The 27964-nt window shown below is 50.3% G+C and overlaps 1 protein-coding gene across 1 annotated transcript in view; it reads right to left on the reverse strand.

The window, feature by feature from the left end:
* Plxna2 (plexin A2) overlaps positions 1 to 27964 on the reverse strand; it is a 208152-nt gene that overhangs the window by 17295 nt on the left and 162893 nt on the right. The window contains exons 13-24 of the mRNA XM_078022741.1: positions 20716 to 20867; positions 14904 to 15021; positions 12938 to 13074; positions 11900 to 12067; positions 11658 to 11751; positions 7256 to 7495; positions 6490 to 6633; positions 5937 to 6171; positions 3536 to 3678; positions 2604 to 2872; positions 654 to 720; positions 301 to 447 (exon numbers count right to left, since the gene is read on the reverse strand). Coding sequence (XP_077878867.1) covers positions 301 to 447; positions 654 to 720; positions 2604 to 2872; positions 3536 to 3678; positions 5937 to 6171; positions 6490 to 6633; positions 7256 to 7495; positions 11658 to 11751; positions 11900 to 12067; positions 12938 to 13074; positions 14904 to 15021; positions 20716 to 20867 — 1914 coding nt within the window. The remainder of the gene's footprint in view (positions 1 to 300; positions 448 to 653; positions 721 to 2603; positions 2873 to 3535; positions 3679 to 5936; positions 6172 to 6489; positions 6634 to 7255; positions 7496 to 11657; positions 11752 to 11899; positions 12068 to 12937; positions 13075 to 14903; positions 15022 to 20715; positions 20868 to 27964) is intronic.

The following is a 27964-nucleotide window of genomic DNA, read 5'->3' on the forward strand; positions in this document are numbered from 1 at the left end:
CGCATCAGTGATGATGGTAATTACCCCATTCCTAGGGTGGAGTGACCTTTTTTCTTCCCCCGATATTATCTAGGGTAAGTGGAGGCATAGAGCTCTCTTAAGGCTCACCAAATGAAATGGGGAGAGGGGATCCCAGGAGAGTCTTGACCTTGCTACATTTCACATACCCCTTGGGCTTGCCCCAGACTAATCCCTCCACCTCTGTGCTGATCCCCACAGACTGCCTCTGGGGTCAGAAGGTAGAGTATGGATGAGAGCAGGAGGTGCATGTGCTGTCCCCTGAGCGTGTGGCCTCCTCACCAGGGTCTTGTATTCGATCTGCTGCCGAATGAGCTTGTCCTCGCTCAGGGAGTAGCGGGCCTCGCCTGTGATGGCATCGATGGGGCCCTTCTCCATCTGCTGTTTGATGGCGCAGTACAGCATGAAGAGCGGTTCCCCCGCGCACTCCTAGGGACACAAGCGAGGCATGGGAGGATGGGCTTGGGTCCCTCTTTTCTGCCTCTGGAGCAGAGGCAGTGGGAAAGACCTCCTTGGCCTGCTTTGCTTGGGAGCATCCAGGCCCAGGAGTCCCTGTTCCTCAGGGTGGGGACCCCCATGCAACCCTGGAAGCCAGGCTTATGCTCCCAGCTCTGGACTCATCTCACTCCCCTCACCTTGAGGAACTTATGCAGGAGGAAAGCAAACCAATTGGTCAGCATCTTCTCAGCCACAGACTCAGTCCTGGGGGAGGCAGAAGGAGGATGAGGGTCAGTCCTTTATGGAGGGGTCTTGGTGGTGGGATCTGGGCTTGTTGTGTGGACAGGAGAGAATAAAGGGCTGGGAGTCAGGAGGATCCCTGGGTCCCAGCCCACCTCTCCTAGTATGTAACTAGAAGTGTGACTTGAGCCGCGGGTGGCTTCTTTCTGGGTCTCAATTTCCTATGAAAATGGAGGGCCAGGACCTTTCATCCCTGCTGGTTGGTGGCACCATAAACTCTTTGGCTGCACCCAACACAGGGAACGCAGAAACAGGTCACCATCCCACAAGGCTATGGAGCACCAGTACTACACTCCCTTCTGGTCTCTGGGCGATGAAGAGTTTTCCTCCTCCTCGGGGGGTGTCCTGCAAGTCTCTCTGCTGCTTTGCATCCCTGGTACCTGCCCCTCCAAATGCTCAGAGGCAGGCTGCCTTGGGTTCTCAGACTGGCTGAGGGACCTTGGGCAAGTAATTTAACCTCTCCGGGTTAAGTTCCCCATCTCTAAGTGCAGACAGTGATGACATCTACCTGACACAGTTGTTGCTAGCATCGAATGAGTTAATTCGTTTAAAGTGCTAAGAATAACGCCTGGCGCCCCAGCAAGCACTATGTAAATATTAGCTATCATTACTGCCTTCTTCGGGGCTCTCAGATCCCAGCCCTGCAGGTAGAGGCAGTGCTTAAGAGTTTAGCCAACAGGAGATCTGTTTCTGCGAATGGAGTGGCTTCTCTCTCCCCTCCCCCATTCCCAGGCTTGCAGATCTGGGCACTTGGGAAGAAACAAAGCAGCCATGACAGACCCTTGGAAATGGGGATGCCGGAAGGGTATTTTAACTCCCTGCACGTGGTGCAAATTATACCCTCTGGCTGCAGTAAATCCCAGGCATTTGCCAGGGCTGCTCAGCAATCTGGGCCTGGGAGAGAGTGACAATGGCAGAAGAAATTGTAGCTTTCTCCCCGGGCCCTCCCAGCACCCGCTCTCCGCATTGTGCCTGAGATTAGCTCTAATTTAAATACAACAGTTCTTAATGAGAGTTTCTAATGCTCAGATTGGCAGGATGGGGGCTCAGTACTCATAAAACAAAGCCATCCTTCTTCCCTCCTCACCCCACGTGGGGCCTGGAAGCCTGAGACCTCCTGAGCAGAAGGCTAGGGAGGAGGGGCGCAGAGTGGAGAGGGGGTGTTCCAACTCCTGAAGCCCAAAGGAGCTCCAGAGCCATGTGGGGTTCCCCGTGGCCTTGGGAGGCAGAGGTGGCAGGGTCTCCAACCCTCTCTCCTGCCAGGAAAGTGGCACCTGGGGCTTGTGGTGGATGCTGATGATCCCAATCCAGAGAGCTGGGCATGGAAGCCACTCGGACTCTCTAAATCAGCACTGTCCTTCCGAAAGGTCTGCGATGATGGGGATGGTTTCTGTCTATGCTGACCAATATGGTGGCCACTGGACATGGATGGCGGGTCACTGAGCACTTGGAACGTGGCCAGCATGATAGAGGAATTGAAGTTTTATTTTATTTCACTTGGCTAGAGGCTACCTCATTGTGTCTATGAAGAAACTAAACAACAGAGAAGTTACGTCACTGACCCAAGATCACAGAGCTAGCCAGTAGCAGGGTTGGGTTCTCGCTGAATTCCAAGCCTAGGCACGAGCTCTTTCGTCATACTTGGGTGACTTCAGACCCTGCAGTCCCCTGCGATGGCCAGAAGGTCAGACAGACCCTGCCCTCGGAGATGTCAGGAGACAGGCTGCTTTGCCCAGGTACCATTTTGGGGGAATGGAATCTCTGAGCTCCACAGGGGCTTATCGAATAGGGTGCCATGTCCCTGTACAGATACGGGCCACCCTCCCACATCCTGCCACAGGTCAGACCTCCGGAGAAGCAGCTTGGGGTGGTTCTTGTTCTCCAGGTTCTTGTCAATGAGGTCAGACAGCAGCTGCTTCAGGACGTCGGTGGCATACTCCAGGCGACCCTGCAGGCCAGTCATGATGAGGGAGGCCACGTTGCCCCGGTCACGCATGGAGAAGCTGCGCTGCAGCTCCAGGGTGCGGATAAAGGTCAGCAGGAACACCTTGTTGTTGATGAGCTGGGCGAAGAGCTTCAGGGCTTTCTCCACGTGCTGCTGTCCGTTCCCCGGCACCTGGGGCAGGCGTGGAGGGGCGACAGCTCAGGGGACAGGCTCCTGGCCTCCGACCCCAGGCTCTCAGCAGGGCCTGCTGGTGATGGGACCCTCTCATGAGGCCTGTAAGTACCCCCACCCTGAGGCTTCGTGATTAATTGTGTTTTCTGAAGGCTGCACCTGCCTTGGCCTTCCACAGGGGGCAGGGAGCTAGGGCTCCGCGAGCCGCCCGCCAAGGGGACCGTGTGATTTCCCAGGATACCACAGGACATCACCCTTCAGACTTCTTCCGTTTACTAGTCTTCCCTTAATCTCCTCTGTCCTGATTTATTAACTTCAGGAAAACAAACCCACAAGTGAACAAACAAATCTCTCAGAGTCCCAAGTCTTTCTTTAAGCCACCTTAAATCCATTCGAGAACGAGTCAGGATCTCAGTTCATTAATTCAGTCATTAATTAAAAGCTCACAAACAATGTTCCTTGTGCTGTCACTGTCCCCAGATGCCCGGGTGCTCCCTTTGCCCAGGATCATTCCTGACAGCCTCGCTGCTGTCATGCTGGGATCGACTTTTGGCCCCGCCTCACGGGTCACCTTACTCTATGCTGCTGAGTCCCATCTGGACTTCCTGGGAAACCCTGTCCCGCATCCCTGCTGGGCGGCTGATCCAGGGAGATGGGCATTACCTCCAGCTCCCGCAGGACAGGGTGGTCCTCAATGCCCGGGAACAGGACCCTCATGGCATAGGTACGATAGTCCAGGTAGGGGATTCCTGAGCGGTCCAGGTCGCTGGTGAGCTCATTGATGTCCGTCTGGAGCTCAGCAAAAGCTGGGAGAGTGAGTGAAACAGGTTGGCTTTGTAAAGAAGGAAGGGGAACTGGGGTGCAGAGACTGGGAGGGTGGGAAGGGAGCATCTGGGTGGGAGAAGAAATTCCTAGGTTGCCTGCTCTAGTCTGGATATTAGATGTCTCCCAGGTGGGCATATTGGGAGGTAGAGGAACCTTTGAATTGGGGACTGGTGGGAGATCCTGGGTCATTGAGAAAAGGTCCTTGAGGAAAGAGCAGGGCCCCAGCCTCTTCTTCTTCTGCTCTTTTGCTTCCTGGCTGTGAAGTGAGTAGTTCAGCTCTACTTCGTACTCCTGCCGTGCGACCTGCTGCCTCATCACGGGCCTAAAGCAGCAGGGCCAAATGACCATGGACAAAAACCTCTAAAACTTCGAGCCAAAAAAACCTTTTATCTTTATAAGCTGATTATCTCATGTATTTGTTGCAGTGACGGAAAGCTGACAGACACACTGCTTTTCTTAGGTACTAGGAAGATGGGCAATTTGTATTGTCTCCTGTGCTTGTCTATAATTTTGATTTTCTTCCTACATACTGAAAATGTGGTTAAAACAAAGAAAAAGGAAGAATACCCGAAACTGGGCCATTCAGTAGAGACCCTCTTGGAGGAGCTAGCAGCAGGTGAAGAAGTGGCTGGGGGCTCTGGCAAAGACCCAAACAGGCAAATTGCTGCCCTTTCTTAAGCAAGAGGATGAATCAAGAGGCAAACACCTTGGGGAGACCTGGTCATCAGATGCTGGGCCAACAGGCAAGCCTGGGCGGCACAGGGCTTCCGAGGTCTCACCCTGGGCCTGTCTCCTCGGTGCCTGAGCCCTGTGGGCCTGGTGCCAGGAGAGCCTCTGCCGCTCTTCTCCCAGCCAGCCCCTCCCTTCCATCAGCAGAGGGCTTGTTTCTGAGAATGACTTTTGCAACAAAAGGAGAAATGTTTTGATTTCTAATTGAGATGTTTACCCAGAGAGCCTGCCAGGTCCTCAGCTCAGGTGCATGCCAGGTACACTAGTCACCCCATGACGGGCGCTGCGTGGGAGCCGGGAGCCATCACAATCCCTGTTCCCACACAGGTTCCTGGCCAGGGGTGCCAGCAAGCATGGCCTTCCAAGCTCAGCCTGCAGTACTGGTAGGAACCAACCCTGGGGGGAGGTGACAGGGCCCAGCAGAGGTGAGGTGCTCTCCTGACCTCCGGCTGCTGCTCCCACACTCTGTGAAGATGACTCTGCCCTAAACAGGAGCCGGATGCTCCATTGGGCCAATCTAGCCTGACACAATGGGTCTGGGTGGCTCTGACTGTGGGGACATACAGTCCCTGAAAGGGAAAAGGAGTCAGCCAGATTGTGAGTGGAGTGAGGGGAGGGGGTGGACAAGAACGGTGCAGGGGGACCTGGGTCCTCGTCACCTGTGGCCGTTCTTTTTTTTTTCTTTTTTGTGGTACTAGGGATTGAACCCAGAGGTGCTCTACTCCCACTGAGCTACATCCCCAGTTATTTTTAAAAAAATATTTATGTATTTATGTATCTTTAGTTTTAGGTGGATACATTAGTTTGTTCTTATGTGGTGCCGAGGATCGAACCCAGTGCCTCATGCATGCTAGGCGAGCGCTCTACCACTGAGCCAAGACCTCAGCCCCGTCATTTTTATTATTGATTTTGAGATGGCATCCAGTTGCTCAGGCTAGTCTCAAACCTGCATGTTAAGGTCTGTAGACAAGTCAAAATAACACGTGGTATTTTGCCAGGGGAATGTTAGAGTTCATAAACAAGTCTGGATGGTGCCTGGCAAAATGTCAGAGGGAGTGGTTTGAGAAGTAACAAAAGCAAGCTATTAAGTGTGGAGATTCCTGATTGGTTGACTGATGTATCTAGTTTATGCTAATTAAGATAAGCTGTGCAAAATGTATAAATACCTCTGTTATCCTATAATAAACGGCTTCCATTCCTGCTGTATCAACGTACACAAGTTATTCGTCCCCCCCCCCCCCCAGTTATTCTGCTGCAGCCGGACTGCGGCACCTGCAATCCTCCTGCCTCCCAAGTAACTGGGATTACAGGTGGACACCACCTCATCTGGCTACCTGTGGGCATCCTTCATAGGGCTTCTGTAGCCCTAGAGGCAAAGGAAGTTTCTGGAAAAACCCAGGCTGGCGGTGGGAGATTGAGAGTGAAGATGGGACTCTCGTGCAAGGAGGAGGGAGATAAGGCCAGTGGAGAATGGGGGTCCGAGAAGCGGAGGTATGTATGCCTCACTCACCTTCCTTACACTCCAGGGCCACGCGAGACTCCAGGTTGTCCATCTGCATTTGGAGCCGCTTGAGCGTGAGGTCATTTTCTCGAGACTTGCGTTTGTAGGCAATGAGGACGATGATGACGATGATGAGCAGGAGGCTGCCGCCGGCCGCGATGCTGACGATGGCTGGCAGGGTCAGCAAGCTGTCTGAGATGACACTCACCGAGCCAGGCGAGAACACCATCCCGCCCACGTGAACCTGTGCATTGTACACACACAGACGCACACGGATGCACACAGGTGTAGAGCCCTGGCATGCCATCAAATCCTTGGACATGACAGATCACAACCACATGGCACAGATTTGGATACAGAGCAACTTCCTGCCTTGGTATCTGCCTTCGGTTTCTTGTGTCCTAAACTTTCTAACCATTTCAATGTAGAACATGGAGATGAGGAGATACTTGAGGGTGTGAGTCAGGCAACGAAGTGGAAGAGAGAGCTTTTCTTTACGACAGATCATGCATGCACAGTGGTGGGAGGAGGGACAGAAGGAAGAAACAGAAGAGGGACTCACCATGACCTTGTGCTGCCCTGTGAGGTTGGGGGGTTCGCAGAGGAGCTGTGTTTCAGACACGGTGACAGCGCAAGGGGTCTCTCCAATCAGCACCGTGTAGTTGAGTTTCGCTCCTCCAGAGGCGGGGGGACAGAGGTTTTTGCCCTGTGGAGAACAGTCATTTTAACAGGAGTTATTGACACCTGCCCACAGAAGCTAATTGTGTACTTAAAAAGACACTCAGGAGCCCAGAGGAGAGAAAGCAATGAGAGAACCAATAAGTGATTCCATGGTAGGGTTTTTGGAGCCACAATTTAAGAGAAAACAAAGGAAGGAGATAATGAAAGGGATGAAGAGAGTAGGAAAGACCAAATCCTGAAAAGGAAAAATCTGGAGGAGGATCCCTGGGATTTAACCAAAGTGGAGGGTAGAGTAATAAAACTCTTGGGCTGACAACATCTGGAGACTACAAGCTCTTGGTGAGGACTTGTAGCAGGAGGTGGCACAGACCAGGAAAGAGTTATCCCCAAGTCTCTGCAGAACCTCTGCTTCCCCAAGTTCCCCAGAACAGCAGAGAGTCGAAAGCATTATTTGAGAATCCCACGTGTACTCTACATGGCTCAGTGGGTCAATACCTTCAAACAAGCTCTGCTCATTGGGAGATGGAAGCTTTAAGGGTCCAAAGCACAGACAGGAGAAGCCGAGAGACAAGAGGAGAAGTGGGATGCTCCGTCCCACCATGGTCTATTTGTGTGGGGGGGCAACTCCCCTCTCTGCAGACCCCTACCTTCAGGATGATGGGCGATCCTGGCTTTTGATCCAAGACTCCTGTGGGGCTGAGCAGTTCAAAGGTGGGGTTGGGGTAGTAGATGAACTTGGTGTCGTTGTAAATCAGCAAGGACTGGACGTTGTTAAAGACGAATCCGAACTCATCTGGCCGCTCCACAGTGTCCAAGCCTGGCCGGTAATCCGTGGTCAGGGAGGGTGCCAGGCAAGTCAGGGTGGTCGTGTTCACAACTTTACACACCTATGAGACCCAGAGAGGAGTATTCGAATGTGAGCACCAGTGGGCAGAGGTCGGGATCCCACAGCCCGTCTCCTACTCTCTGCTTGCTTGAGTTTGCTGGCTTTGGGTTACTTGCTTATTTTTATCACATGGTGGGGTTCTGAATGAGAGGTGGTGGCATTTGGGCGGAAGTGCATTTTAATCTCATTTATCCATTCATTCATTCACTCATTATCTGGAGCTGCTACTCTGTGGCAGGTACTGTGCTAAGAGTTGAGGCCATAGAGTGAAACAGATCCAACCCCGGGGGCAGACTGCAGATTAAACCAGCCTTGCAGTGTCGACCTGGCAGAGGGCCTGCGGCATTGTAGGGCACAACACAAGGCTGAAATGCAAGAATGGATGTGAAACACACAGTCCCTGGGAGGATCGGGGACTCTGGGAGTGTGTGTGAATGGGGGAAGGATGGCCTGCAGCAGGGTGGTGGTGACTCATCCAAGTTTTTCCTCTGGAAGAAAGGAATGCACTTTAATCTCAAGAATGAGAAGGCTTATCTAGACAAAGAGAGGGAGGTGTGGGGGAACAAGTTCCAGGAGGGAACAGCACTTCAAGGGCCTGGGGGTGAGGAAGCAGGGGATGTTTGAGAAAGAAGTAGGACAGAAGCAGTGTAGGGTGTGTGGGCAGGTGGGTAGTATGGAGCAGAAAGTGGTATGAGATGAGCACTTTGCCCTGCTTAGCACATAGTAGGTGTTCAGTTAGTGTTTACTGAATAAACAGGACTGTGCAATTCCACGTCTTACCCAGGACCTCTCTCTCTCTCTCTCTCTCTCTCTCTCCTCTCTCTCTCTCTCTCTCTCTCTCTTACAGAATTGACACTGAATTCATGTTATACTTTTTTCTTTGGTCTGCCATTTATTTAAAAATCCTAGCTGGCTCCCCCACCCGCCTTTTCCTTTGGTGGTTAGTTCTGGAGTTGCCCCAGGTGGCAGCCAGACTGAAGAAACCACTAAAGAGGACTCATGCAGGCCTTGGGAAGGAAATCCAGACTCCTGCCCCATGCCCTGGCTCTCCCCCTGGGCACAGCTCAGTTTCAGCTCTGGAGCCAGGAGGTCCCAGGAATAGCCAAGGGCACCTCTGAGAACTCGGACTGTTCAAGTACATACTGTCCTGGCAGGGCCCCACACGTGTTGGGTAGCTGGCCAACACACACACACACACACACACACACACACACACACACACACACACACGGACTTCATGTTCAGAAATAAGACTTGTGTGTGGAATTGCAAAAGAGCTGACACTTGCATAGAGATTTTTATCTAGAGATTATGTCAGAGCGTCAAGTCCAAGTCTTAACCCTCCCTTGCTAGAGGGAGCTCCACAGTTTAAACCAAACGGCTCGCTGTGGCCTTCACGCTGTAGTAGCTAGTGGTCGGTACCCACTGCTGCCCTCTTCATTGCATGCTTCTGCAGCTCCCTTTGAACTTGATGCACTTTTCATATTGCAGCTGGGGACACTGAGGCACAGGAAAGCAAGGGCTGCGGTCAAACAGGTCGAGTGGAGCCAAGGACTGGAAACCCTGGCTCAGGAGGGAAGCAACCAGCTTCACTCAGAGTTGTCTCTCCATCCTCTGTCCCCACCGGCCTCCCTGCTTCTCCCGGTTTCCCTGTGAATAAGCAAATCAGTCCCAAACAAGAGGCCTCTGTGTTTCCTGCCCTGTGCTGCATCCGCATTTTGTCTGCCAAACATTCCTTTGGGCTCTGCAGCTTTGCCCTGGCCTTCCTCGCCATCCACCCGGGTTGCTTCAAAACCCAAAGGGCCAGAGAGATGGCTCCGGGTGGGCTGAGATGGGACCCAAAAGGGGTGATGACAAGGAGGCGGGGCGGGCAAAGTGCTTCCTTCTCTCTGTCCTGCAAGCAGAGGATCACTGAGCTTCCCACTGTGGGGCCAGTCTTGAGGGACACTGTGTTCCCACAGGCCTTTCCTGCGGGCCTGTGGACTCCAGGCAGGGAGGCCCAGGGCCCCCAGCTCTCCAGAGGTGGAACTAAATCTTAGTTCCTTGAAACCCTGAGATCCATGGTGTAGGGGGGTGGGGAAAGTGCTGAGGAGATTCCTGCCAGGGCTGCCAATGAGTCCTTATGAGGCGCAGGGACCCAAGGCTCCAGCCCCATCAGTCTCCACTCCCATTGGCTTCCCTGGGATGAAGACTGTGGGCTTCGGGGGTCACTTTTGTCAGTCATGTACTCACTCTAGAAAATTCTCTATGTATGGTGGTCATTATGTCTTTGGTTTTCTGTATACTGGAGCTTGGCATCTAGGACTCAGCTCTTTGGAAACAGCTGCCAATTCCTAGAGATGGCAAAGGACTTGCCGGCCAGGGACATGCCTTTCAGATGCAAACCAATCAACCCAGCCCCACTTTCGAACCATCTCCTTTTACACCGAGTCACTGTCCACATTCCCTAATCACTCCAGGGCTCAGTACCAATCGACCAGGGAGGACCGTCCCTACGCACAGAGCCACTGAAATGACTCCAACCAGCTGATCTGAAACCCTTGGCCCTGCATGCCTATCCCTTCCTGCCGAGACCTCAACAGAGACTCTAGCTGCCGTTTCTCCTCTCCCTCTGCCTCCTGATAGAGCTGGGGTTTCCCCACGTGGCCCCCATGGCAGGCTCCCTGCTTTTGGAACTTGGTTCTGTGTGAAGGACAAACTACACTCTGGCCTTGCTGTGTCTGAATAATAATAAACTCTATTTTAAAACACGTGTTTAATTTTCCTGGGGAGATGGTTTGTCCATCAAGGCTGTCTGGGACTGTCCCGGGTCCTACGTCTCACCTCCTCCAGGAGACCCTGGAAATGGGGGTGATCTGTGAGCTTCTGGGAACACTTAGATTCCTACAGAAGCCAAATGGGGGTAACAGGCTCTTTCCCCATGGCTCCAGCCTACACCCTGGGGAAGAGGCCCGTGCTCACCTAACTGGAAGTGTGTGGCTAACTGTGGTGGGTTCTGAAGTGTGCTCCCATGTCTCTGGCATAAATGGGAATACCTGGCTCACCAGCATTGCTGTGGTCTAGTTATGAACAGTCCAGATGTTTGGGATCTAGCGTGGTCCTGCCACCAGTCACCTTTAGGGTTACAGCAAGTCATTGATCCATCTGGCCTTAGTTTCCTCAGTCAGCTATGCAAGGACGGGGCTGGGCCAGATGATCCCTGAGAACTTTTCGGGTCCAGTGTTCTAGCACTCCATCATTTAGTGTATTTTCACGGTCTCTAAGCATGCTGGGAGTGGGTCGGGGATAAGAGAAGAGATGACACCATCTTTGGCATCTCCATCTTAGCCACTCCAGTCTTCTGAAGGTCAGAGCAGTAATCACAGAACTGCCTATGAAAATCAACGGCCTTGACCGCATCTTCTGGGCTATACTGGTGAATATGAGAATATTTCAGAACATACTGGCTTTAAGAGTGAAATGGAGCCACTAGAGCAAACTGAAAACTTTATGATAACTTATCAGACATTCTGTTCTCATCAGAATAAGAGAACTTCTTTAAACTCACAAAAACCCACCCCAGTGTGTGGAGGGGAATAAAATTATGTGGTCCTGAGCAAAGGAATAAAGTAAAATGTTCAACCTGATCATCCCAGCAATTAGGTTCTGGGCAAGGTCAGAATTATTTGTCCGAAGCGACTAATATTTATCAAGTGCCAACCAAGCATTGGCCAAGGGCTGCCATATTACAAATCTGCGAAGCGAGTCTTAGCACCGCCATGTATCACGTGGATCAGAAAGAGTAAGTGACTTGATCATGGTTGTATAGCTAACAGATGGCAGAGGCCTGCTTCCAATCCAGAAATGTCTGCACGCGGAGCCAGAATCTCTCCCCCAGCCACCCAGCGTTTCTCAATGAACCTTGAAGGGAACGTGCCATAAAACAGGAATCCTTTTATGCTCTGTCAGAAGCTCTGAAACCATACACTCAATACATCACCTCTGACAAGAAATAATCTGTAATTATAAAAATGATTTTAAAGCTCTGGTATTTGGGATCCTGATTCCAGGCCCAGAGTCTTGAGCCGATTCCCCGCTCCAGTATCTAGGTGTCTCTATGCCTGACCCAGAGTTCATAGGGAACTGTGATAACTGAGGACTGGGGTGGACCAATGGCTACTCACATTGACAGATTCTTTGCCATTAAACTTGACCCGGATCCTTGGTTCCTGAATGACATCGAGGTTGAAGCCTGTGATGGTCAGGGGTGTGTGGCCGCTGAGGACAAGCAGAGGCTAGATTAGGCAAGAGATCCCTCAAACCTGGAATGGTGAACCTCGACCACTGGGATCCCTCCCGTGAACCACCCTTGGGCCACAGAGGTCATGCCACTTGGTAGCCAGGTACATTCCACCATTAGCCTCACCTGGCAATGCTCCACTCTGGCTCAATGCGCTGGACGCGAGGGTCATCTATGTACTCAAACTGCAGGCTGTTATCCACCCGGGCCCTATCAACACTCACAGAAACCGGGACTGGGCCCAGTCCATTGGCTGATGGGGGTGAGACACACACGATCTCATTCATGGACCTCCTGATGGGAAGAAAACATGATGTTTGAGAAGAAAGGCATGGGATGACTAGGGAGCGCCCTTTGGCTTGAAAAGATACTTCCCTTGGTCAAAGGCATGGCCCAGAAAATTTCTGCTATTCCTTTATGCTCTATGCTATGGCTCACACCCCTCACCTATGCCCTCTTTCTACCTGAGACCCAACCCTAGAAGGGTCAGGGAAGGAACACATTGGAAAAGTAGATTAGGTGTTAGGTTCCATGGGATTTGGGTGAACTCCTTCTTATCTGGATTTTTCTAGACTATAGACAGTCTGGTCAGGCTGTCAATAAATATTCATTGAATACTTACTATGCATAGTGATTACCACACAATGCTTGCTTTTGTAGAATTTATAGTTTATTATCAGGCAATACTGGGCAGACTGAGTTCTCAGGCATGGAGTCTTTCAGAATTCTTTCAGGAGTCTCTGCATCCCCAGGGCTCATAGGAGTGGCTGATAATAATAAGTGTTCATTTTTTTTTTTAATTCAGGGGATTCCTGGAGCATCAGTATCTGTGCTTAAAAAGCAGACCATGCAGCCTCCATGATTCTCAAGCCACTATAGTGGGGACTCAATGAATGCCCAATCCTCATGGTGACGAGGAGAGCTCCTAGGAACCTTCTCATGGCCCTCACTTCCAATGACTTTTCAAAGTAACCAGTCCCTGTGATGCACGGGACATAAACTGACAAGTGGGTTGTATGTCTCACAATGGCTGGAACAGTTTGGGCCCAGGAAGTCGCAAATAACACGGAGGCGATGGGGCAGGCCTATGCACGAACATTCAGAGGCGCGTGTGGGCACGAGATCCAGAGGCGGTCTTCTAGCCAGGTTTCAAGTTCATCTCACCCGTAGAACTCGCAGGTCTGGTTGCCCAGGTAGACGGCCACGCGGCTCCCAGCACCAAGGTAATGGCCTGTGATGGTCACCATGGTGCCTCCAGACTCTGGCCCTCGGATGGGGTTGAGTGACAGCACGGAAGGGTTCTTTGGGAAGAAGCAGAGAAATACTTGCAGCTTAGGTCCAGGGTTAGAATTAAAGTTAGAAGAAGGGACTATCTTCCTGTTAGGAGTGGAGGTGCTTTTCTTGGGCTTTGCAGTCCCAAATGCTCTCTCAGGAGCTGAAACCCTTTCTAAGAGTCTCTGGGCATGCCCAGGAAGGTAGAAGGCCACGTATTGGAATTAATTAACTCCCTGGGGCATCTTATGCTCATAACATTGAAGGGAAAGCAGAGGTGACACTGACTAATCTATCAATTAGTTTACAAATTGAGAACAATTTGAAAATGCTTCTCTATCTAGAGCCTGTCCTTATTTTTTTGGCACAAAATCGATAAGGCTGAATAAAGCATCCTTGCCTAAGTTGGGAAGCCAAGAGCCTACAGCCCTCCACAAATAGTCTGTATACTTGGCCTTTTATCCCTCCCTAAGCACATTAGGATTTCCAGTGCTGAGAGCCATCAGTAAATGTCAGATATGACTTCTCCCGCCCTCCCCAAGAGGGTGGCATGGACTTTCTAGAAAACTCACTGAGTTATAAGAGTAAGCCTAATTCGTAAAAGGCATGTCTAGGCTACATCATGTCTGGCCTACATCAGAGAGGAATTACTTCTGCGTAGAGGGAAATGGAGGGAAAAGTACATTTAAATGAACGACTACACAGGTAAAAACTCTAGTCTGTATTAGCCACTCACTCACTGGCTGTGGGCCCTGAGGTACGTTTCGGGATCATTCTGGACATCTGTTTGCTCCCTTGTCAAGGGAGGAAGGGGCACTGGGTTGTTCCTAAAGCCCCACCCAGCTCTCCCATGGACGGTTCTCTCCTCATCTCACTCTTCTCTGCCTGCCTCTCATCCGCAGTAGGCCCAAGAGAGGCCGTGGTACTCTCCATTCTGAAAGGAAAGTACGAGAAAAAGGTAGAAATGCCCAGATGAGAAGACAAAGGCCTGGAGAACCTAAAATCAGGAGTAAAATGTTTGAGAGAGAAGAGAATTTCACGGCCTAATGATTTCTCAAAACCCTTAGCAAGGTTGGTTTGACCCCATCTGCTAGTGTTAAAACTTTTAATGAAGTATTCAACATAGCAATGTAAGTAGTGTTAGAAAAGGGACTTCAGGACCCCAGAAACAAGTTATTGATTCAGTATGAATTTAGCCCTGGCAAGCGCGGGGTCTCGGGAGCAAGTTATTGATTCTGTGTGAAGTTAGCGCCAGCCTAACAGAAAGCCTTTGTGATCCTACCACCTGTTGGCTGAGTACAAAGAGGCGTTTTCAGGCATGAGTGTGTGTAACTGTGTGTGTGTGTGTGTGTGACCACACTGACACTCAGAGCCATGCCCTCCTAGACCCACCTCTCCTGGCTCTGTGCACAAAGGCACATCCCCGCTAGATCTCGTTCAAGTATCATTGGCAGAAAACAAAACATGAGGATAAATAGGGACCCACTGAATTAGGTCCCTCAGGCCATGTGTCCTCATTAGGCTGGAATTAGTCCAAGATATCACACTGAAGGGACAAAGGGCAGCCCCCAACCCTCCACATCTAGGATCCACTTTCTAAGAAAGTTCCATTTGGCCTTATTTAGAACTCTGACCTGTGGCCCCCGCTAGGACTTCAACGTCTCCACAGCTTTGTTAATCACACGTCCATCCCACCCCAGCAAGACAGGCCAGAAGTCCTCTTTTTCTGGTTTTCTCTAGAGTTTGGGAGAAGCTTGGGAGGGGAGGGGCATGTGGAGCCTTCTTGGGAGAAGTTGGGAACAGGTGTGTGTGTGCCCTTGCTGGGTACCCGCAGCCCAGCCCTCGACCCAGCACTCACCACAAAGGTGTACTGTTGATGAGACTTGGTCATGAACTCTGGCTTGCACTCGCCAATGCACAGGCGCACTGGCCCAGAGGCGGTTCCCACAAGGGCATGGCCCATCTCACAGACGATCCTGAGGAGAGAGCAAACCTTCCAGTGAGCAAACCCTGGCAGCTTGCCTTCCCGGTCATAGTGAATGACTCGTCACAGTCTTTCAGGAGTGCTGAACCAAGAACCTAGCTGGGTCACCCATCTAGATGTGTGACCTGGGACACAGGGCTTTCCCTCTCTGGGCTTTATTCTCATTTGGACTGAGGGAGGTTGGATTCGATTTCTCTAAAGCCCTATGTACCTTTGATATACTATATTGCTGAATTCTATGACCAAGCGTGTGTTCCCCAGTGCCTAGCACGGTGCCTAGACTTGGGTAGATTCCCCGTATTGGAGGAATAGACTGAATGTCCAATAGAAAGATCTAGCGGCAGCAATTTAATTGGTATCCTCTGCTATGTGACAAGCCAACAGGGCCACTCTCTCTAAAAGAGCAGGTGAGGCCTATCTGCCAAACTGATTCAATTGTGGTCTATTTCCTGCAGTGAGTTTTTAAAAGGGGGATAGATAATCTGGTGAGATATAGGGAGAGCAGAGCTCTAAACAGGAGCTCCCAGGAAAACGGGAGGGGTGCAGATCTGTGGCGGCAGGAGAAGGGGTGGGAGGCGGATGAGTTCATTAGGCCAGCAGTGGACACTAGACTCCCACTTAATCAAGGTCTGAGCACACTAAGCTGGTGGGCAAGAGTGACTTGGCCCTGGGCTGGAAGTCCTGTCTCACACTAACAGGAGAGCTCGCGGGGAGAGGTGTGTGGCGCTCTCTCTTAAGCAGCCCAGATCGATACCCCCAGAGAGACTTCCCTGGCGCCTATGATAAGTGACACAGTCACATTTAAACAACTAGATGCTTTAGCTGCAGCAGCCTTTTAGCAAGGGGGGGTCAGCTGGAGGACAGGGGAGGGCCTGAAGAAATCAGGGCCTGGGGTACCTCTCGCCTGGACCTGGGTTGGATGGGAGAGGGTCCCTCTGGGCTCAGCAAAAATTAGGCTGGAAATGGAGGGAAGGAAGAATCTTCCTTGTCTCCCACACCATTTAAGAGTTCTGAGCAGCCTAGTGTCTCTGGTAGGTTTGCTTAGTGGGGAGTCGAAAAAACAGGCCCCCTCTCTGCTAATCCCCAGCATTATCCTGGCACGGTGGGGAAGATCCATGTTTAACTGAGTGATGCTTATCTCAACAGCTTCTCTAGGAAGGAAGGTAACTAAACAGAGATTTCATTTCGATGTAATAAAACTTGCATTAAACAAATACGCTGCATGCTTACACACGGCATGCCGCTGGTCTCCATCTCCTTCATAACTGTTAATCCTAAATAAGTACTTTCACTCCTGGCGAATATTTACTTAACATGCAATAACTGTCTTATTACGTTTAGCATATTAGATGCAACAAGAAAGTACTGAACGTGCATGGAAGAATAGTCTCCCTTCCCTTTCTCTGTGAATAAATAAATTAATGATGAGCCTGAATAAACAGGATGGTGATGATCAATTAGTATTTGACACGTAACTGTCTCCCTAAAGCTCATTAGTGGAGCATTTGAGAAGCTTAATTTAACGTACAATGTGCGGTTCCTTTCCTACTGCTACCTGCGGTGGAGTAGCAACTCCTCCATCTTGTTTCGTGGGCACTGGCACCTGCTCCGGCTGGTCCCTGCTATCCCATAATCCATGCCCTGCACCCTCAATGAGCTGCAGAGGAGAGTCCACTATTTATGGAGGCGATGGGGGCAGGGAGAGAAGAGGAGGCAGATAAGCCCCCTCCCCGCTGCTAATCAGGGCTCACTTATTCCTGACTCCTTTGCCCTTGGACGCTGCAGGAGTGATCCTTGAGAAGAATAAGGGGAAGAAATCATCACTGGCTTGAAAATGGGGAAAAAGGAAACAGGAGAACACATGACAGGTCACGGGCAACACTGAAACTTCCTGGGCCTGTCCAGGAAAGGAGAAGTGCTCGTGTGGCCCTGTGCCGCTGTCCCTGTAGGAGGCTGACCCTGGGCTAGGGCCTCTGTGCATGTATTTTCCCAGGATATTTTCATGGGTTCATCATGTATTGTCAAGAACCTGGGAGAAGAGCAGCAGATGGAATGGAAGCTCCCTGATCCGGGCAATGCTAAGCACTTGAAGTTGGCTCTGAATGTCTCTGCATGTGGCGCGTGAGGAAGGGGCTTGGAGCTGAGCTGCAGTGAGCACCCAGAGCTAGTCCAGGATGTTCTCCTGGACATTGCAGCTGAGCTCTTTCCTTGCCCAGGAAGTGGATGGGACAGTGGGTGAGTGGGTGAGCAGGGGGCCATAGGCAAGGGTCTGGGTAGTAGGTCTAAGATCTGAACGGGAATGTGAGCAGGATGATAGCCGTCCTCCGACTCTGCTATCCGGAGGGTCTTGGTATCTCCAGTTTACAGACAGCGACACTTGGGCTCAGAGATGCTAAGTGATTTATCTATAGCCACAATTCCAGTAAGTGGCTGATTGATATACAGGTTAGTTGGACTCCAAAGCTCAAGGACTTTTGACCACTCCATTCTATTGACACAGCATTTAATGGGATGCTTTGGATGTCTTTCAGGGAGGAGCCATGACAGAGTTGAGGTTTTTGACAGAGGGTAGTGGGGAAGACCCAGCTGGTCTCCTGAGGCCCTGAGAACTAACCATTTTGCCCCCTTCTTGGCTGTGGACCCATTACAGGCCGTGGTGCATGTGACTTCCTCCTCTAGGCTCTACAAGCTGGGTGCTGTGGTTTGATTTCAGGGGGCTTCTCAACTTCCTGGTCTCCTCCCTGTGTCTCTGGTGGCTCCGGGCCCTACGTATTATCAGGAGGCACCAGTTAGAGATGTCCAGATTTTCTCTTTGTAAAATGAGGAGATAGACCAAACTAGATAGCTTTGACATTTGAAGGTTTGACTCCTGGTTGACAGAGTATTCTGGAGATACATAAGTGCCACCGATACGCTTTCTAATGGAGGGTGTTGCAGATTCCAGGAAACAGAGTGCTTCACAACCCAAAGACCATCCAGTTGATTGTAGAGATCATCTATTCTTCATACTTACTTTTCAGATGAGACATTTGAGGATCAGGGAGCAAAGTGACTTACCCAAAGCCACTTAGTTCACAAATAGCTCAGTTATTGCACGTTAACCTCCAGTTTCCTGGCACTAACTAGCCTAGTGCCCTAGCTCCCATACCACACCACCTCCCAAAGATTGGTGTGACTGTCGCCTGCTCCCTGGGGTGGTAGGCACATGTGTCTCACATCCATCCATCCAGGTCTGATTCCACAGGTAAATAAAGCAGACAAGAGGAAGAGTGGTCTGAGGACCTGAACTTAGTCTGCCTTGCACAGAGCCCCCGTCCCAGGAGGCACTGAAGAGCGCCCTCAACCTGTGTCCCATTACTCAGAAAATGTCCTGTGACAGAACCATCCGGCTCCTCCTCAGACCTGTGGGGTGCTGATTGCAGGACTAAGTAGGGCCCTTTAACCAACATTAACCTAATTGCTGAGTGATAGATGGCACGGCACAAGCATATGGTGAATCATTACTGTGCCCGCTAATGCTGCCCGTGCCCAGGACTCTGCACTGAGCCCGTTTAGCCAAATTCATCTCTTGCAGACATCTGTAACGATTGTGCCTGCTGCTCACTACCCGGGATGGAGGCTTTAATGATGTTCACAAACTCTGAAACCTCGAGAGTGGTAATGAGTCTGGCACGGCTGGAAACCAGGGCTGCATCCAGCAAGGCACAGGGTGTGCTCACAGCCTCCTGCCTGTCCCATGCCCGAGGATGGCAGTGGTTTTCTAGGATCACCACCAGTCTTGGCAAGGGATCTTGGTGACCATTCACCCACTAAGGCTCCTTTCATATCCTCACTTCCAGTTCCTCTTGACACTTTCTCCCTCATGGCCCTGGGTGAATGCAGTGCATTGGATTTCATAAACAGAACTCAACTTCTTTACATTTGTAGGGCACATTAGGCTGATGAAGGTCGGAGAGACTGGACAGCTTGCTGAGGTCTCAGGGCTGGTCAGTACAGCAGCTGGGGCTAAAATGCAGTTTAATTCCACTTCTCATGAGCTTCTGCAGTCCAGCTGCCCAGCAATTTGCACTCCTCAGCTAAAAGTCTGACCCCTCCTACCCTTCCAACAAGTTGGAGTCTGGTCTGTCTCCAGAGGACCCAAGGCAGGTCCTCGAGGCCGGGGTGGATTGGGGGTCAGGAAGACTGAGTGCCTAGTGTAGTCTGCCACAAAACTGGCCTCAGTGGAGACTGTCTGGCTGTGAGGCTCCTCCCTGGCAGCTCTTACCAACTCTGTCATTTTCCTTGTCACCCTCTTTCATCTCTTTCCTGTAGGCCTAGCCAGCATTTCCGCCAAGTCTCATCCCTTGCAAGGATAATGTTGTCAGTGAAGGATTGGATGCAAGGACTGAAGGGATCAAGTTAGCTCTTTTACTTCCACTTCTGTGGTCAGTAGCATTCACCTAGTTCCCAGAGTCTGGGGATTCACCCCTTCTGCCTCTCACACTTCTCTGGGCCATACTGAATCATGGTCCCTGGGAGTCTCAAAGCCACATGCCCATGAACCATGGAATATTCAGGCCTCTCCTGTCCAGGAGTCTTGCCCACAGTGGCTATGGAAAGGAAGCACCCTAGACCCGGAGACCAAAGACTGGAGCTCGAATTCTGCCTTGTGCGCCTAGTGAACTGGGGATAGTTATTTCACTTCTCTGAGTCTTTCACTCTCTTGCTTTGCAAAATGACAATGACAATAATTTCCTGGTCAGGGCCCTGAACAATTAAAAATGAGATAATGGATGAGAAAATATTATCTTAACTGAAATGTGCGGAGGAAAGAAAGATACAGTGGTGAGGTTTTTACGGTTGCTATTGAAGGCTGGTTCTCAGGAGGTCAAAGGGGAGGACCTAAGGCTGCAGAGGAGTGAGGCTAAGGGAGGGGAAACCCCTGCCCCAAAGTCAAGCTCCTGTTATGCTCCAAGTAGTTCATGCAAAGCTGCATCCTCAGTGGAATCACTTGACCCAACTTCACATAACGAATCAAGCAGAAGGATCTGATGGCTCCCTCCCTTCTTCCTGTGGAGGGGTGGCATCCCGCCTTCCATCCTCTTATCCCCAGCTTCCTGCCCACCTCCTGCCCACCAACTCACAGCGGCCGCCACTGCCAAATGAACACCCCAAATTGGAACATATGTCACTCCTGGAGCCCCGGTCGCTTGTCCGCCACTACATGCCTATTTTCTAATTTCCAGCTGGCATTTCCCTTAGTGAAATAAATGAATTTGCTCCGGCGGAGGCCCTGCTCGGATTAAGCTGCTGTCAGAGCACCATGCACCAAACAAATTGTTGCCCGCAGCCCACCGTGCAGGATGCATTCCAATGGGGGCTGGCAGGAGGGGCCTGGGGAGACCAAGGAGGAGCCTGAGCTTGTCGGGAAACTGGCTCAGTCATGCCATCGGGCAGGCGTGGACTGGATAAAGGGCAGGATTGGTGCCGAGAGCCTTGATGCCCGAGGAGTCAGGGAACAGGAAATCAAGCAAAACTCCACCTTCTGAGGGTGGAGCTGGGTAGGAGTGCCCTGGGAGGGTTTCTGGGACAGGTTGCCTGGCAGAGTGGGTGATGGGAGATGGATTCTGGAAAAGCCCCAAAGAGGAAGAGGAGAGTCTCCACCCTGAAGCATTAATAGGAAATAGGCCAGCTAGGGCCTACTTACTGCTCAGCAATGATGTATTCCCCTGGGAGGGGTGTGCAGGGCACACCAGCCACCTGCACGTGGTGAGCGATCTCGGAGAAGTCCAGGCCCAAGTTCACGCCATGGATGGTCACTCGAGTTCCTCCTTCGGGTGGTCCTGATACTGTCAAGATCTGCAAGAGAGAATTGCCATTAGTCAACATGGTCAGCCACAGGAATGGAGCAATAGCCTTTTCCCCCTCCCCTAGGCTGGTGGGGGTTGGTATGCTGCTTAAGGACTTTGATAGACACTTGGACTCTGAGTGAACTTTGTATGTCTTCTACACTTTTAAGTTTATCTAGGATCCTGACATCATCTTCTGCTTTGCACTACTTCCTTGGTTAAGACATCGATTCATCCATTTATTAAAAAAAGTAAATCAGAAAGAATTCTGGACTCAAGGCAGAAAAGAATTGTTTGAGATGCATCTCTAATGCACGAGTTGCCTGATTGTGATCAAGTCACATAATCTCTTCGAACTTCAATTCTTAGCTGCAAAGAGAGTATTATCATGTCTACCAGCCTTGCAGGGAGCTTGGGAACCCCCAACACAAGGTATGCTGGGAGCGTTTTATAAACCAGAAGGGTTTTGTGACTGTGACAGTGTTATTATTGCCACTCCTATGTGCTGGATCCTGTGGGGAGTACAATGATGAATACCACTGCAGATTTGCCCTCAAGAAACTTACAGTCGGGAGGATAAGATAACAAAGGCTCATAAATAACACTGATTCAGGGTCTACTGCGATAAGATAGAGAGAAAATGGGGTGGGAGCTCAGTGAGGGATGAGATTAGGTATGGCTGCAGGGGAACCATCAAAGACCTGGAGTGTGATTGCCATTATTCTGGGAAAAAAAAAAATCCTATGACATATGTTAGATGTTAGGACCAAGAAGAAATAACTGTAGGATTTTCCAAATCCTTGCTGTCTTTCTATTAGCAAGGATCATTTATTTATTCATTTCCCAATTCAGTCACCAAATGCTGAATGTCTCATTGTGCTTTGACCCAATAGGAAAAGTAATGGCAGAATCCATTTCTCCCAAAGGATAAACTTCTGTCTGGGAAGAGATCAGGCTCTTAGAAAAAATGCAGTTCTTTTGAGACCCATCAGATCCCAGTGAACAAATTCTTGCTTTGTGGTCCAATGAGCCAGGCATGGTGGCATGCACCTGTAATCACAGTAGCTCAGGAGACTGAGGCAGGAAGATCACAAGTTCAAAGCCAGCCTCAGCAAAAGCAAGGTGCTAAACAACTCAATGAAACCCTGTCTCTAAATAAAATACAAAATAGATCTGGGGATGTGGCTCAGTGGTCAAGTGTCCCTGAGTTCCATCCCTGGTACCGCCTCCCCCCAAATTATCATATATTCTGACTCCTCCACTCTTCTCTGGTACAGACAGTTTCCTCAGGGGTCTGAGACTCCTGGTTCTTGGGGGATAGAAACTAGTCAATGAGAAACAGGGAGGGGGCTGCTTCAACTCTGTGGCAGAGCATTGGGAGAGAATTTGCTCTTAGCTCCTGGTTCTTTTTGATCCACTTGAACTGAGCTTCAGCAGCACCTCCATCTCCTCCCCCAGCCACCTGGGTGACATGAACCCACCTACCCAAAGGAACTGACGAAAGTGTGGCAATTGGTTCCTCTCTCCTTCCCCCACTTTTATTTTTAAAAATACATTCTTTTGCTCACTGCAGTTAATTACAACCTTTCAAAAGAAAAAAAAACTGTGAAATGAAATCTTTCTGGAAAGCCTAAAAATATTTTCGTCTTGCAGGTAGCCTGTGGGAGATTACATTGTGGATTCGCAGTGGCACTGGCGGGTTGTACAGGACAGTGTCCTCTTCCTGGCAAGTTAGTGCAGTCTTTCCTTGCAGTATCCAAGGGTTATGGTCAGACACATGGTTTCTGGTGCTGAACTGCTGTAGGGTCAGTTTATTGGTACAGAAATGCTCAAAGCACAAGTCGCCATATATTGTTTAAAGGAAGAAGACTCCCAACCTCATTTGTAAATTATTAGCAGATATTTTGATCTTGGCATGAAGGTACATGCTATGGAGATGGGTAGTTCTAGCTAATCCTGCTTGATTCCAAACTAGGAGAAACATTATCCCCTGGAGACATTATACTAGGTCCTCAAGGCTTGGAAAGTATCTGGGGGAAGGTTGGATCTTCATGAGAGTCTTCTTTTCAGTCTACATCCGATGCTGCCACCGCATGAGGTAGGTGACAAGAGAGTCTGAAGGCAGAGGAAGCCCCTAAACAGCTACCCTGCCATGAGGCTTAGAGGGGATGTGGAACTTGCAATTTCTTTGCTTGAAGCAAAACCGGTGTGCAAAAAAAATCTCGATTTCCAAAATTTAGATGAGGTGGTGATTATTTGATTTGCAAGAGGATTCCCAAGGTCTCCATTAGTGATGTCTTCCAAATCTATATGGTTGGCTCTGACCTCTCTCCTGAGCGCCAGTCATATATCCAATCGCTTCTGGACGTCTCTACTTTCATATGTATGTCCCTCAGGCACCTCAAATTTCACCATGTCTAAAAATGAACTCTTAATTTTTCTTCTTCCCAACCCCAACCCAATTATCCTCCCAGATTCTCTTTCAAGGTTAATGGAATTACTGTGTACCCAGCCAGGAATCTTGAAAGCGTCTTCAACTGTCCCTTTTCCTCACTTACCACATATACCAAATAAGGTCCCCTGGCCCCACGGGTGACTTTGGAATCTGTGTGTTCCAGAGTAGGTGTTAAGCAGGGCTCCATGGTCTCTCAACCAATCTAACCACAGGGTCTCCATGCTTCTCCTTGTAAATCTCATTTCCTCTTGGTTGCCAGGAAGAAAATATACATACTTGATGAGGTGGCGAAGTGCTTGCTGTAAGAACCCTCCATGGCTCTGACCGCTGCCAAGGCAAAGTCCTTAATTTCCTGGCCTGGCCTTTGTGGGCCTTTGGGTTCTGGCATCCTTCACTTCTTCAGCCACATCTTCCATCCTATAATACGTCCTCCATGTCCTGCCAGATACCAGTAGCTCCTGTACATACCATGCATTTAAAGTCTTCTGTGTGTTTGCACCTATTGTTTGCATTTCCCCAGCTCTACGATCAGAGAGGATCAAGGTAGAAGTCTGTGCTCAGAGCGCAAAGGAAGAGAGGAAGGCATCCTACAGAATGTAGCTGCCCACCTAAGGCCTTCCAGGGGGCTGTGAATGAGGCGAAGGGCGATGTCTGTGTGGCAGCCTGGGGTAGCAAGAGCCTGGCATACTGCTATTCTCCATTTTCCTCAGGATTGAATATCTAGAGCACGGCCACAAAGGAGAGCTGTGGTGGGTAAGGACTTCTCCAGAAAGGGAGTAAAGAGGACCCTTCAGGACACACCACCTCAGACCGGGCAGCTGCAGGGTCTCCAGCTCCTTTCCACTGTGAGACTCTGCCCTGGGATTTTCTCTTACAAGTAATATCAGATTGCAGGTCATGCTGGGCTGCATTTCACAAAACTTGGTTCTCTTGGAACCAGGCCTGGCCCTTTCTGCATGGGTCTATAATGAGAACAAAAAGGTTGAGTCTCCAGCTATGACTCTCAGAACTCCAGTGAAGGCCTTCCAGATAAGAAAAGATCTGGAGAGCTGCGGGGAAGGGTGAGAGGTGAGGGCAGGAGGGATGGTGGAGTTAGGTAGAGTCCCCCATCCACACAGAATAAAATATGGCTGGGATGTCAGGCAGGTCCATGTGTCTTGGTTTCCAATTGCAGATGGCCCCTGTGCTGCTGGCTACTCTAGGGAGGGAAGAGAGACCATGTTCGGGTAGTGTATGCAGCAGGAAGGCTGGGATTTCTGCAGTCAGACAGACCTGAATGTGAATAGCAGCTCTGAAACTTAGAAGGCTATGTGACCTTGAATCTAATGTCCTCATCTGGAAACAGATGATACTGCTTGCCTCACAGGGGTGGTGTGAGGATTAAGTGAGATAACATTTGGAAATTCCCTGTATGTTGGTTTAGAGAGCAGGTCTTGATGATTGCTAATTTCCTTCTTGTATATCCCTGTACCTCTGCCCCCGAAGACTAGAAAAACACTGGATGTTGGAGTTAGTGGGGAGCTTAGAAAGGATGAAGATCTTCCCATTGATCTGGAAAGAGAACACATGGTTCAGGGAGCTCATGGCAGAGATGCTGGGATGACCCAGGGTAACAAGCTCTGCTTACTTCGGATTGGAGAATGTCGGGGAGCTTCCTGCAGCTCAAGATTGAGCAGGGAGGGGGCGAGGCCGAGGGCAAAGTCTTGGCTTTGCTGGTTCCGAGCCCCACGTGGAAGCTTATTCTGAGCCAGACATTACCCTTTCATGGACAATAAATTTGGAAGGACATTGACCCCATCCAAAATGGTGTTCATTCTTTGCTCCCTTCCTTCTTGCCATTTCTTTTTTTCCCTGGCCATTAACCATTGTGGAGTGTGCACAGTATTTCACAAGGTAAGCAATGAGTTCTTTCAGGAAAGTGACTCTGAATGAGATACCCAAACCCTCCACACAAATGACTTGTGTGTGTGTGTGTGTGTGTGTGTGTGTGTGTGTGTGTGTGTAGTCAGGAGTAGAGGAGAGAGGGAAAAAGGAGATGAAAGGGAGATCTTTAGTTATTGACTAATTTCAGCCTCATGCTTGTCAACACATACTGTACTGAGCTCCATGTGGACCTCAGAAGTGAGATCTAGAAGCAGAGGCCTGGGGAGAGAAGAGCCCAGAAGCAGCTGCTATGTCTGGGTTGGGTGAAGGTCGTTGTGGAGACTCTCCCCTAAGTTCTCTGTTTCCCTTCACTATCCACCCTTCAGACTTGGGGGGGGTGGGGCGTGCTCCTCGGACTCTGGCTCAGCCCTCTGATGTACTATGCGTGCTACCTGGAGACTTTAGTGGTCCCCACAGCTACAGGCTATGGAGCCCCATGTGCATTTGGTGTGCTAATCCCTCTGCTGGCCAGGCATGCCCACTGACACATGCCTGCTCCTCCTGCCCAGCTCTGCTCAAAAGATGCCTCCATGAGACCTTCCCTCACTCTCTGGCAGAGGCTGCAGCCCCAACTCTGCTCCTACTGACCTTTACGAACACCTCCAAGACAGCCATTGCCACATGGACTATAACCACTCATTGCCTGGTACCACCTTGGCACAGGGACTGTCTCACTTTTCTTAGCAATCTAATATATAGTGTACTATCTGGCATAGAGCAACTGTTAGGAAATATTCTGTTATTGGGGTACGCTGGTCTCAATCAGATTTTAGAAGAAACTGCATTCTTTAATGATGCCTGGAAGAGTAGAGGTGCCTAAGTGTTGCTTGTGAGTGGTGAAGTATTTGAACATCGAAATCATTAAGAAGTTTTCCCTGCTTTAATTTAAGCCAACTTCTGGTTTGATTCCTTATCAAATGGAGGACTGAACAGCTGCCTCCTCATTACACATCTTTCAAGTACTGAAGACAGCAATTAAGTCACCCCTGGCCTTTGCTTTTGCAATTCTGTTAGCCTTTCCTCTGAAGATATTATTTTCTAAACCCTTTGATCATTCTGGAAGCTTTTCTCTGGACCTTTGGATTTCCATGCATTCTGAATGTAGTGACCCAAACCAGGCTGGTGGCTTGAGCAAGTGCCTGATTGATTAATGTGCACTAGGTAAAGGCTGTGAAGATGGTTTCCCTCTGCTTGTCACAAACACCATTAACCAGGCTGGTCCTGGGCAAAACCCAGTGGAGGATAAACCCTTGGTACTTTTCCTGTGCTTTGTTTTGATTTTCTCCCAAAGGTTTCTCCCTCCACTTAGGCACCTATCACTCAGTCTTTCTCTCCTCTCTAAAGAAACCTGTATTTGCATTTTAATGGGATTTTAAGTTGCCTTGTTGTCTTACCTTAAGGGGTTTGGCATTTTGGTTGTGGAATAAAAGGTTTGTCTGCTTTTTGCAGGATGCAGAAGGAAAATATAGAGAACACTTTAGGGCTCATTCTAGCATCTCCGAATCCTGTCCTAGAAACAGTCCCAGAACCCTCCTCACATGTAAAGGAGGTCAGTCCACGTCCTGGCCACGCACTTGCTGATTGACTCATCTTAGGCCAGGAGGATTAGGCCAATAGGAGGTGGGAGCAGGTTGGCATGCTTAGGCCTCAGTACATGGGCTGATGGTAGAGGACTAACTGGGAGATCCCTGTCTTTAGCAAGGCCCTCTTAAAGCTTCTAGGAACTCCTGGTTTGGGGAGCCACTTCTCCACCTGCTCAGACCCCTACCTTAACAGCAGCATAGCCCAACTGAGCCCTGGCTAGTGCCGGTGGGGGTACCCCAGCCAAATCTGCATTCCAGCCAGACTCTGTCATTTTTGTTTTCCTCCGTGGGTGCTGTGACCTGGAAAGCAGCCGCCGTGATGCTGCGGCCGCCCTCGTTCTTGCAGCCACTAATTGAACAGTTCGGCGGGAACTGTGCCACAAAGCCGCCCAAGGGCGAGAGCAGATGCAGCCGATTAATTACAGCTGGGGAGATCCGAAGGGCTGCACCAGGGAGCAGGGCAGGAGGCCCTGGAAGCCCAGGGGCTTGGCAGCCTGATGAGAGAGTGTGAGGCTCACTGCACAGGGATGGCCATTCCTGGGTTCAGACTCCGGTGGAGACTCAGGCAGAGCCTCAGAGGGGCAGAGTCGGGACCTCCTTCAGAGAAGGGCCTTGAAGGGTCAGAGGAACTTGGTGGGAGCTTCACAAAGCTCAGCTCCCATCCTAGAGACCCTGTCTTCCTCGAGTTAGGTCTCCAGATCCACAGTGATGGTGGGAGAGAAGATGGGCATTGACTCCAGTTTACTGAAGAGTTTTCTGATAATGATGCCTGCCATTTATTTTTCCACTTATTAAATATTCATAATGAGTCAGGAATTGGACTGGGGGCTTAGAGCTCAAAACAAGTGATGAGAGAAGTACTAATATCATCCGCATTTTACAGATGGGGAACAGGGTCCCAGGGAAGCTTGGGCTGCACACTGGATGGCAGACACAGCTGGGTCTTTCTAACCTGTGCTTTTAGCCTCCATGGAACTCTGCCTGAGCTGACCATCCTCCTATTCTGGGGAGGGTCCACGCCACCAGCCATGAGCACTCATGCCCCAGTCTGCTTATCATTTCCCCCTGCTCAGCTTCTGACCCCTTTCCCTTAGCTAAGGCCAGAGCTCCGGCTTTCAGAGGAGCCTCGGACTTGGCTTTACTCCT

Source organism: Ictidomys tridecemlineatus, chromosome 10, assembly GCF_052094955.1.
Source record: "Ictidomys tridecemlineatus isolate mIctTri1 chromosome 10, mIctTri1.hap1, whole genome shotgun sequence".
In the NCBI taxonomy this organism is placed as follows: domain Eukaryota; kingdom Metazoa; phylum Chordata; class Mammalia; order Rodentia; family Sciuridae; genus Ictidomys; species Ictidomys tridecemlineatus.